This window comes from Oncorhynchus tshawytscha, linkage group LG26 (genome assembly GCF_018296145.1).
Source record: "Oncorhynchus tshawytscha isolate Ot180627B linkage group LG26, Otsh_v2.0, whole genome shotgun sequence".
In the NCBI taxonomy this organism is placed as follows: Eukaryota; Metazoa; Chordata; class Actinopteri; order Salmoniformes; family Salmonidae; genus Oncorhynchus; species Oncorhynchus tshawytscha.
In genome coordinates this window covers 39,039,066-39,051,618 of record NC_056454.1, presented here as the reverse complement: position 1 = coordinate 39,051,618, position 12,553 = coordinate 39,039,066, and the positions used below count along the sequence as shown (strand labels likewise).

Genomic DNA, 12,553 nt, shown 5'->3' with positions numbered 1-12,553 from the left:
CTGAGCGGAGAGGAGTGGAGCTGAGAGGAGAGGAGCTGAGTGGAGAGGAGCTGAGTGGAGAGGAGAGGAGCTGAGTGGAGAGGAACTGAGCTGAGTGGAGAGGAACTGAGCTGAGTGGAGAGGAGCGGAGAGGAGAGGTACTGAGTGGAGAGGAGCAAGAGGAGAGGAGCTGAGTGGAGAGGAGAGGAGCTGAGTGGAGAGGAGAGGAGCTGAGTGGAGAGGAGTGGAGCTGAGTGGAGAGGAGCTGAGTGGAGAGGAGCTGAGTGGAGAGGAGAGGACCTGAGTGGAGAGGAGCGAGAGGAGAGGAGCTGAGTGGAGAGGAGAGGACCTGAGTGGAGAGGAGCGAGAGGAGAGGAGCTGAGTGGAGAGGAGAGGAGCTGAATGGAGAGGAGCTGAGTGGAGAGGAGCTGAGTGGAGAGGAGATGAGCTGAGCTGAGTGGAGAGGAACTGCTGAGTGGAGAGGAGCGAGAGGAGAGGAGCTGGTGGAGAGGAGCAGAGAGGAGAGGAGCTGAGTGGAGAGCTGGAGTGGAGAGGAGCGAGAGGAGAGGAGCTGAGTAGAGAGGAGCTGGAGAGGAGCTGAGAGAGAGGAGAGGAGCTGAGTGGAGAGGAGATGAGCTGAGTGGAGAGGAGCTGAGTGGAGAGGAACTGAGCTGAGTGGAGAGGAGAGGAGCTGAGTGGAGAGGAGCAGAGAGCTGAGTGGAGTAGAGAGGAGGAGAGGACTGAGTGAGGAGAGGGAGAGGAGCTGGAGTAGGAGAGGAGCTGAGTGGAGAGGAGAGGAGCTGAGTGGAGAGGAGCTGAGTGGAGAGGAGCTGAGTGGAGAGGAGCTGAGTGGAGAGGAGCTGAGCGGAGAGGAGCTGAGCGGAGAGGAGCTGAGCGGAGAGGAGCTGAGCGGAGAGGACTGCACACTTAGCTATAATCACCAGTCTGACCATCGTCCACCACTCTCTGCTCTGTATGCCAGTCAGTTAGGAATGCATTAGCAGTAGCACACAGCATAGAAACCAGACCCATAACAGAGACATAGCAATCTGTCAACACAGCCAACACAATACCTTGTGTCAGTCCCCTGGATTCAATCTAGGGTAGCTTAGGATCGACTCACTCACTAATGTGTGTGCCTGTGTATGAACTTTGAATATGTGCATCTCGGTATATGTCTATAAATGAATGCATATGTTTATTGAATGTCTCTAGTTGTTGAATATGTCCTTCTCTGTTGACAAAGGTATGTAAAGGTAACTGGCAAAAATAATGGAAACACCAGAGTAAATGAGGGTTCTGGCAGCTCTGTTATTGTATGGGATTCATTTTCCTGGAATGGTTTAGCTCCCGAGGAGCTGCCAAGGAGAGCCGAGGAGCTGGCGAGGAGAGCCCCAGAGGACAACGTGGGCTAGGTGCTTACGGTCTCCATGGAGGACGTACTGAATGGAAGACATTCATTTTCAATCTCCCTCTAGCTCAGACCGCTACCTCCACCTGCTTCAAGATGTCCACTATCATCCCCGTGCCCAAGAAAGGGAAAGTAACTGAACTGAATGACTACCGTCCCGTAGCACTCACCTCCGTCATGATGAAGTGCTTCGAGAGTCTAGTCAAAGACCACATCACCTCCTCCCTCCCTGACACACTCAACCCTTTCCAATTCACCTCCTTCCTTCCTCCCTGACACACACACTCCAATTCACCTCCTCCCTCCCTAACACACTCAACCCTCTCCAATTCACCTCCTCGCTCCCTGACACACTCAACCCTCTCCAATTCACCTCCTCGCTCCCTGACACACTCAACCCTCTCCAATTCACCTCCTCCCTCCCCGACACACTCAACCTTCTTCAATTCACCTCCTCGCTCACTGACACACTCAACCCTCTCCAATTCACCTCCTCCCTTCCTGACACACTCAACCCTCTCCAATTCACCTCCTCGCTCCCTGACACACTCAACCCTCTCCAATTGACCTCCTCGCTCCCTGACACACTCAACCCTCTCCAATCCACCTCCTTGCTCCCTGACACACTCAATCCTCTCCAATTGACCTCCTCCCTCCCTGACACACTCAACTCTCTCCAATTTGCCTACCGCCCTGACAGATCCACAGGTGACGCAATTGCCATTGCACTGCAAACTGCCCTCACCCACCTGGACAAGAGGAATGCATTTGTGACAATGCTGTTCATCGACTACAGCTCGACCTTCAATACCATAGTGCCCTCTAAGCTCACCACAAAGCTCACGGCCCTGGGACTGAACTCTTCCCTTTGCAGCTGGGTCGTGGACTTCCTGATGGACCACCCCCAGGTGGTGAAGTTAGGCAACTTTACCTCCTCGACACTGATTCTCAACAAGGGGGACCCAGAAGGGTGCGTCCTCAGTCCCCTCCTGTACTCCCACGACTGCGTGGCTTCACACAGTTCCAACTCCATCATCAAGTTTGCTGACGACACCACAGTAGTAGGTCAAATCAAATCAAATTGTATTGGTCACATACCCGTGTTTAGCAGATGTTATTGCGGGTGTAGCAAAATGCTTGTGCTTCTAGCTCCGACAGTGCAGTAATATCTAACAAGTAATATCTAACAAATTACACAACATAAACCCAATACACACAAACCGAAGTAGGAATGAATTAAGACTATATACATATGGACTAGTGATGTCAGAGTGGAACAGACTAAGATACAGTAGAATAGTATAGAAAACAGTATATACATATGAGATGAGCGATGTCAGAGTGGAACAGACTAATATACAGTAGAATAGTATAGAATACAGTATATACATATGAGATGAGTAATGCCAGATCTGTAAATTCCTTAAAGTGGCCAGTGATAGTGGCCAGTTCTAGTCTATGCCTATAGGCAGCAGCCTCTAATGTGCAAGTGATGGCTGTTTAACAGTCTGATGGCCTTGAGATAGAAGCTGTTTTTCAGTCTCTCGGTCCCAGCTTTGATGTACCTGTACTGACCTCGCCTTCTGGATGATAGCAGGGTGAACAGGCAGTGTCTCAGGTGGTAGATGTCCTTGATGATCTTTTTGGCCTTCCTGTGACATCGGGTGTTGTTGGTGTCCTGTAGGGCGGGTAGTTTGCCCCCCGTAATTCGTTGGGCAGACCGTACCACCATCCGGAGAGATTTGTGGTTGCGGGCGGTGCAGTTGCCGTACCAGGCTGTGATAGCCCGACAGGATGTTTTCAATTGTGCATCTGTAAAAGTTTGTGAGGGTTTTAGGTGGAAAGCTACATTTCTTTAGGCTCCTGAGGTTTGAAGAGGCTCTGTTGCACCTTCTTCACCACACTGTCTGTGTGGGTGGTCAATTTCAGTTTGTCAGTGATGTGTATGCTAAGGAACTTGAAGCTTTCCACCTTCTCCACTGCGGTCCCATCGATGTACAGTTGAAGTGGGAAGTTTACATACACTTAGGTTGTAGTCATTAAAACCACTCCACAAATTTCTTGTTAACAAACTAGAGTTTTGGCAAGTCGGTTAGGACATCTAAACATTTTTTCCAAACATTTTTTACAGACAGATTATTTCACTTATAATTCACTGTATGACAATTCCAGTGGGTCAGAAGTTTACACACACTAAGTGACTGTGCCTTTAAACAGCTTGGAAACTTCCATAAAATTATGTAATGGCTTTAGAAGCTTCTGATAGGCTAGTTGACATAATTTGAGTCAATTGGAGATGTACCGAAAATTGTAGACCTCCACAAGTCTGGTTCATCCTTGGGAGCAATTTCAAATGCCTGAAGGTATCACGTTCATCTGTACAAACAATAGTACGCAAGTATAAACACCATGGGACCACGCAGCCGTCATACTGCTCAGGAAGGAGACCTACTCTGTCTCCTAGAGGTGAATGTACTTTGGTGCAAAAAGTGCAAATCAGTCCCAGAACAACAGCAAAGGACCTTGTGAAGCTGCTGGAGGAAACAGGTACAGTATCTATATCCACATAACCTGAATGGCCGCTCAGCAAGGAGGAACCCAGGGCCAACCGCACCAGCATATGGTCTCACAAGGGGTCTGAGGATCTCATCTCGGTACCTAATGGCAGTCAGGCTACCTCTGGCAAGCACATGGAGGCTGTGCGGCCCCGCAAAGAAATGCCAACCCACACCATGACTGACACACCTCCAAACCGGTCATGCTGGAGGATGTTGCAGGCAGCAGAACGTTCTCCACGGCGTCTCCAGACTCTATCACGTCTGTCACATGTGCTCAGTGTGAACCTGCTTTCATCTGTGAAGAGCACAGGGCGCCAGTGGCGAATTTGCCAATCTTGGTGTTCTCTGGCAAATGCCAAACGTCCTGCACGGTGTTGGGCTGTAAGCACAACCCCCACCTGTGGACATCGGGCCCTCATACCACCCTCATGGAGTCTGTTTCTAACCGTTTGAGCAGACACATGCACATTTGTGGCCTGCTGGAGGTCATTTTGCAGGGCTCTGGCAGTGCTCCTCTTGCTCCTCCTTGCACAAAGGCGGAGGTAGCGGTCCTGCTGCTGGGTTGTTGCCCTCCTACGTCCTCCTCCACGTCTCCTGATGTACTGCCCTGTCTCCTGGTAGCGCCTCCATGCTCTGGACACTACGCTGACAGACACAGCAAACCTTCTTGCCACAGCTCGCATTGATGTGCCATCCTGGATGAGCTGCACTACCTGAGCCACTTGTGTGGGTTTTAGACTCCGTCTCATGCTACCACTAGAGTGAAAGCACTGCCAGCATTCAAAAGTGACCAAAACATCAGCCAGGAAGCATAGGAACTGAGAAGTGGTCTGTGGTCACCACCTGCAGAACCACTCCTTTATTGGGGGTGTCTTGCTAATTGCCTATAATTTCCACCTGTTGTCTATGCCATTTGCACAACAGCATGTGAAATGTATTGTCAATCAGTGTTGCTTCCTAAGTGGACAGTTTGATTTCACAGAAGTGTGATTGACTTGGAGTAGGATTGTGTTGTTTAAGTGTTTCCTTTGTTTTTTTGAGTAGTGTATTATATATATGTATTATTGTTATTATTATTATTGTAATTATTATTACTGTTATTATGATTTATTATTATTATTATTGTAATTGTTATTATTATTGTTATTATTATTATTATTTATGTATTATTGTTATTATTATTATTTATGTATTATTATTATTATTGTAATTGTTATTATTATTGTTATTATTATTATTATATATGTATTATTGTTATTATTATTATTGTAATTATTATTACTGATATTATGATTTATTATTATTATTATTGTAATTGTTATTATTATTATTATTATTATTATTATTATTTATGTATTATTGTTATTATTATTATTATTGCAATTATTGTTATTATTGTTATTTATGTATTATTATTGTTATTATTATTATTATTATTATTTATGTATTATTGTTATTATACTTGTAATTATTATTATTATTGTTATTATTATTATTGTTATTACTATTATTATTATTATTTATGTATTATTGTTATTATTGTTTTTATTATTGTTATTATTGTTATTATTATTATTGTTATTATTGCTATTATTATTGTTATTTATGTATTATTGTTATTATTTTTATTAATATTGTAATTATTATTGTTAGTTATTATTATTTATGTATTATATTTATTATTATTGTAATTATTATTATTATTGTTAGTTATTATTATTTATGTATTGTCATTATTATTATTGTAATTATTATTGTTATTATTATTATTTATGTATTATTGTTATTATTATTATTTATGTATTATTGTTATTATTATTATTTATGTATTATTGTTATTATTTTTATTTATGTATTATTGTTATTATTATTATTTATGTATTATTGTTATTATTATTGTAATTATTGTTATTATTGTTATGATTTATTATTATTATTATTGTTGTTGTTACTATCTGTATTTTGACCAGCACTGTTGGAGTCCGGACCATAAGATTTTCACTGTACCCTGCAGTTATACCTGCATCCCTGTGCATGTGACTAATAAACTCAATCTAATCTAAAATCTAATGTAATCTACTTAACCCCTTAGAGGGCAAGATAAAGGCCAATAAATACATTCTGAGGGACCTTGAATTATTTTTATCCTGATGGGAGTGGATGACAATCCCCGATCCACAGGGAACAAGGTCACTGAATGGTTTGATGAGCATGAAACGATGCAAACCATATGCCATGGATGTCTCAGTCACCAGATCTCAACCCAGTTGAACACTTATGGGGGATTCTGGAGCGGTGCCTGAGACAGAGTTTTCCACCACCATCAACAAAACCAAATGATGTCATTCTGGTGGAAGAATGGTGTCACATCCCTCCAATAGAGTTCCAGAGACTAGTAGAATCTAGACCAAAGGTGCATTGAAACTGATCTGGCGGCTCGTGGCCCAGCGCCCTACTAAGACACTGTATGTTGGTGTTTCCTTTATTTTGGCAGTTACTTGTACATTCATGAGTGTTCAGAGGCATTTCCTGTATACATGTTCTTCTGTCTATGCTGCTAACACACGTCTCCTAAACACAAACACACACACACACACACACACACACACACACACACACACACACACACACACACACACACACACACACACACACACACACACACACACACACACACACAACACACACACAAACACACACACACACACACACACACACACACACACACAAAACACACACACACACACAAACACACACACACACACACACAACACACACACACACACACACACACACACACACACACACACACACACACACACACACACACACACACACACACACACACACACACACACACACAGAGTCTCTACTCTCCTGCGGTTCTAACACACTCTGCTCTTCAGGAGGCGGTTCGTGTGCTGATCCGTCACTCTGCTGATGTGAACGCGCGGGATAAGAACTGGCAGACGCCGCTTCACGTTGCCGCTGCCAACAAGGCCCTGCGCTGCGCTGAGGTCATCATCCCGCTGCTGAGCAGCGTCAACGTGTCGGACCGTGGGGGGCGCACCGCCCTGCATCACGCCGCCCTCAACGGGTACACCGAGGTACTGTAGATGGCGGGGTCTCTTATTCACATCTCTTATTTACATCTCTTTATTCACATCTCTTATTTACATCTCTTATTCACATCTCTTATTTACATCTCTTATTTACATCTCTTATTCACATATCTTATTTACATCTCTTATTTACATCTCTTATTCACATATCTTATTTACATCTCTTATTTACATCTCTTATTTACATCTCTTATTCACATCTCTTATTCACGTCTCTTATTCACATATCTTATTTACATCTCTTATTCACATCTCTTATTCACATATCTTATTTACATCTCTTATTTACATCTCTTATTCACATCTCTTATTCACATCTCTTATTTACATCTCTTATTCACATCTCTTATTTACATCCGTACGTATAGTCAGTTAGCCCCAGGCCCAATTCAGGAAGTGAGCTGAAATTCTAATTCCAAATTGGAAATGCAATTTACCCCAACCCTCACATGCTCAGTCCCAAATATGCCCCTAGTGATACTATCACCTAGGCTCACTAGTGAGTGACAACAACTGTATTAAAATATTGTTGTGCCCAGAAATAACACTCCCACACAAGCGTCATGATAGGTGGTAGAGGTAAAGTCATACAGGCATATACTGGAATAATGTTTGTTTTTGCTTAAACACTAGTCAGTATTTAGAATGCTTACATAAAGAGCCTCGCCCACGCTTGGCCCCTACGAGGGACGCATGCACACGCACACACACACCTGAGTCACCACTGGCTGCCTGCTGAGACTAACACACACCGCTCACATACTCCCTCTCTTTCTTCCCTCTATTTCAGATGGTTAACCTGCTGCTGGCTAAGGGAGCCAACATCAATGCCTTCGATAAGAAAGATGGCCGCGCCTTGCACTGGGCGGCTTATATGGGTGAGATGTAGACAATAAGAAAGATGGCCGCGCCCTGCACTGGGCGGCTTATATGGGTGAGATGTAGACATTAAGAAAGATGGCCGCGCCTTGCACTGGGCGGCTTATATGGGTGAGATGTAGACATTAAGAAAGATGGCCGCGCCCTGCACTGGGCGGCTTATATGGGTGAGATGTAGACATTAAGAAAGATGGCCGCGCCCTGCACTGGGTGACTTATATGGGTGAGATGTAGACAATAAGAAAGATGGCCGCGCCCTGCACAGGGTGACTTATATGGGTGAGATGTAGACATTAAGAAAGATGGCCGCGCCCTGCACAGGGTGACTTATATGGGTGAGATGTAGACATTAAGAAAGATGGCCGCGCCCTGCACTGGGTGACTTATATGGGTGAGATGTAGACATTAAGAAAGATGGCGGGCGCCCTGCACTGGGTGACTTATATGGGTGAGATGTAGACAATAAGAAAGATGGCCGCGCCTGCACTGGGTGACTTATATGGGTGAGATGTAGACATTAAGAAAGATGGCCGCGCCCTGCACTGGGTGACTTATATGGGTGAGATGTAGACATTAAGAAAGATGGCCGCGCCTGCACAGGGTGACTTATATGGGTGAGATGTAGACAATAAGAAAGATGGCCGCGCCCTGCACTGGGTGACTTATATGGGTGAGATGTAGACATTAAGAAAGATGGCCGCGCCCTGCACTGGGTGACTTATATGGGTGAGATGTAGATATTAAGAAAGATGGCCGCGCCCTGCACTGGGCGGTTTATATGGGTGAGATGTAGACATTAAATAGTGTCTGTGCCAAGTCTGCCTCAGGCATTCATATCATTATTTCCATTTCACAAAATAAAATGTTTCAGAAATCACTGAGTCACCTACTAGTCAGAGAACTGAGCCAAACAACATTGGTTGCTTTCTTCTGGGATTTCTCTTCACTACTCGAGTTGCTGAACATTTGATAGAAACATGGTTTTGAACGGTTACTTTCTTGTAACTTGATTGATTCTACAGTGAGTGTGATGATGCTCTGATGCGCCCCCTGCAGGACACCTGGATGTAGTGTGTCTGCTTGTCAGCCAGGGGGCAGAGGTCAGCTGTAAGGACAAGCGGGGTTACACCCCCCTACACACGGCCGCTTCTAACGGTCAGATCGCTGTGGTCAAACACCTGCTCAACCTGGCTGTGGAGGTACGGAGACACATGCACACACACATACACACATGGAGGGACACACACATGGAGAGAGACACACATGGAGGGACACACACACGGAGAGAGACACACACACGGAGAGACACACGGAGAGAGACACACACACGGAGAGACACACACAGAGAGAGACACACAATCAGAGAGACACACACACGGAGAGACACACGGAGAGAGACACACACACGGAGAGACACACGGAGAGAGACACACACACGGAGAGACACACACAGAGAGAGACACACAATCAGAGAGACACACGAAGAGAGACACACAATCAGAGAGACACACACACACAGAGACACACACACAGAGAGAGACACGCACAAAGATAAACACACACGGAGAGAGACACACACGGAGAGAGACACACAATCAGAGAGACACACACGGAGAGAGACACACAATCAGAGAGAGACACACGGAGAGAGACACACAATCAGAGAGAGACACACGGAGAGAGACACACAATCAGAGAGAGACACACGGAGAGAGACACACAATCAGAGAGACACACACATGGAGAGAGACACACACGGAGAGAGACACACACATGGAGAGAGACACACACATGGAGAGAGACACACAGAGAGAGACACACACATGGAGAGAGACACACACGGAGAGAGACACACACATGGAGAGAGACACACACATGGAGAGAGACACACAGAGAGAGACACACACACGGAGAGGGACACACATTTAAATAGTGTGTAGTGTGATGATGACTCGTTCTCCTTTGTGACTGCAGATAGATGAGACCAATGTGTTTGGTAACACGGCTCTGCACTTGGCCTGTTTCAACGGTCAGGATGCTGTGGTCAGTGAGCTGATAGACTACGGAGCTAACGTCAGCCAGCCCAACAACAAGGGTTTCACCCCCCTGCACTTCGCTGCAGCCTCCACCCACGGAGCCCTCTGTCTGGAGTTCCTGGTCAACAACGGGGCTGACGTCAACGTCCAGGTGAGGGTAGGGCCTAAGAGTGGTGAGAGAATGAATGGTCTCACTGAGTTTCTCTGGATCAGTGTTTCTGGATCAGACTGTTCATTCTAGAATTCAGCCCGCTGGTCTATGATGTCACTCCCAACTTTGTTCTGTCTCTCTCAGAGTCGGGATGGGAAGAGCCCCCTCCACATGACAGCGGTCCACGGCCGCTTCACTCGCTCTCAGACACTCATCCAGAATGGTAATACCTGTGTGTCTGTATGTGTGTCTGTATGTGTGTGTGTGTGTGTGTGTGTGTGTGTGTGTACAGTATGTGTGTGAGTCTGAGTTCACTAGTCTTACTGTACTGTAGGTGGGGAGATTGACAGTGTGGACAAGGAAGGGAACACTCCTCTTCACATTGCTGCTCGCTATGGTCACGAGCTCCTCATTAACACACTCATCACCAGCGGAGCTGACTGCACAAGGTATGTGTGTGTGTGTGTGTGGGGGGGGTTTGGATCCCTTTCCTTTCACTTGTTTTATTGTAGTATAGAGGTACATTATGACTTTATAGTAAAGACCTCTCTCTCTCTGTCTGTCTGTCTGTCTGTCTGTCTGTCTGTCTGTCTGTCTGTCTGTCTGTCTGTCTGTCTGTCTGTCTGTCTCTCTCTCTCTCTCTCTCTCTCGCTCTGTCTGTCTGTCTGTCTGTCTCTGTCTGCCTCTCTCTCTCTCTCTCTCTCTCTCTCTCTCTCTCTCTCTCTGCAGACGAGGGGTCCATGGTATGTTTCCTCTGCACCTGGCTGCTATGAATGCCCACTCAGACTGCTGCCAGAAGCTGCTCTCCTCAGGTAACCTACCAGCACTGAGCCATTGGCTGCTCTCCTCAGGTAACCTACCAGCACTAAGCCATTGGCTGCTCTCCTGGTAACCTACCAGCACTGAGCCATTGGCTGCTCTCCTCAGGTAACCTACCAGCACTAAGCCATTGGCTGCTCTCCTGGTAACCTACCAGCACTAAGCCATTGGCTGCTCTCCTCAGGTAACCTACCAGCACTAAGCCATTGGCTGCTCTCCTCAGGTAACCTACCAGCACTAAGCCATTGGCTGCTCTCCTCAGGTAACCTACCAGCACCAACCCATTGGCTGCTCTCCTGGTAACCTACCAGCACCAAGCCATTGGCTGCTCTCCTGGTAACCTACCAGCACCAAGACATTGGCTGCTCTCCTCAGGTAACCTACCAGCACCAAGCCATTGGCTGCTCTCCTGGTAACCTACCAGCACCAAGCCATTGGCTTCTCTCCTCAGGTAACCTACCAGCACCAAGCCATTGGCTGCTCTCCTGGTAACCTACCAGCACCAAGCCATTGGCTGCTCTCCAGGTAACCTACCAGCACCAAGCCATTGGCTGCTCTCCTCAGGTAACCTACCAGCACCAAGCCATTGGCTGCTCTCCTGGTAACCTACCAGCACCAAGCCATTGGCTGCTCTCCAGGTAACCTACCAGCACCAAGCCATTAGCTGCTCTCCTCAGGTAACCTACCAGCACCAAGCCATTGGCTGCTCTCCTCAGGTAACCTACCAGCACCAAGCCATTGGCTGCTCTCCAGGTAACCTACCAGCACCAAGACATTGGCTGCTCTCCAGGTAACCTACCAGCACCAAGCCATTGGCTGCTCTCCTGGTAACCTACCAGCACCAAGCCATTGGCTTCTCTCCTCAGGTAACCTGCCAGCACCAAGCCATTGGCTGCTCTCCTGGTAACCTACCAGCACCAAGCCATTGGCTGCTCTCCTGGTAACCTACCAGAACCAAGCCATGGGCTGCTCTCCTCAGGTAACCTACCAGCACCAAGCCATTGGCTGCTCTCCAGGTAACCTACCAGCACCAAGCCATTGGCTGCTCTCCTCAGGTAACCTACCAGCACCAAGCCATTGGCTGCTCTCCTGGTAACCTACCAGCACCAAGCCATTGGCTGCTCTCCTGGTAACCTACCAGAACCAAGCCATTGGCTGCTCTCCTCAGGTAACCTACCAGCACCAAGCCATTGGCTGCTCTCCAGGTAACCTACCAGCACCAAGCCATTGGCTGCTCTCCTCAGGTAACCTACCAGCACTAAGCCATTGGCTGCTCTCCTCAGGTAACCTACCAGCACCAAGCCATTGGCTGCTCTCCAGGTAACCTACCAGCACCAAGCCATTGGCTGCTCTCCAGGTAACCTACCAGCACCAAGCCATTGGCTGCTCTCCTCAGGTAACCTACCAGCACTAAGCCATTGGCTGCTCTCCTCAGGTAACCTACCAGCACCAACCCATTGGCTGCTCTCCTCAGGTAACCTACCAGCACCAACCCATTGGCTGCTCTCCTCAGGTAACCTACCAGCACCAACCCATTGGCTGCTCTCCTCAGGTAACCTACCAGCACTAAGCCATTGGCTGCTCTCCTCAGGTAACCT

The 12,553-nt window shown here is 46.9% G+C and overlaps 1 protein-coding gene across 1 annotated transcript in view; it reads left to right on the top strand.

The window, feature by feature from the left end:
- The window catches only part of LOC112225609 (serine/threonine-protein phosphatase 6 regulatory ankyrin repeat subunit B), a 57,756-nt gene that overhangs the window by 20,318 nt on the left and 24,885 nt on the right, over positions 1 to 12,553 (top strand). Inside the window, exons 5-11 of the mRNA XM_042306616.1 lie at positions 6,855 to 7,055; positions 7,861 to 7,948; positions 9,006 to 9,148; positions 9,924 to 10,136; positions 10,281 to 10,359; positions 10,471 to 10,585; positions 10,866 to 10,948. Of these exons, the coding sequence (XP_042162550.1) occupies positions 6,855 to 7,055; positions 7,861 to 7,948; positions 9,006 to 9,148; positions 9,924 to 10,136; positions 10,281 to 10,359; positions 10,471 to 10,585; positions 10,866 to 10,948 (922 nt within the window). The remainder of the gene's footprint in view (positions 1 to 6,854; positions 7,056 to 7,860; positions 7,949 to 9,005; positions 9,149 to 9,923; positions 10,137 to 10,280; positions 10,360 to 10,470; positions 10,586 to 10,865; positions 10,949 to 12,553) is intronic.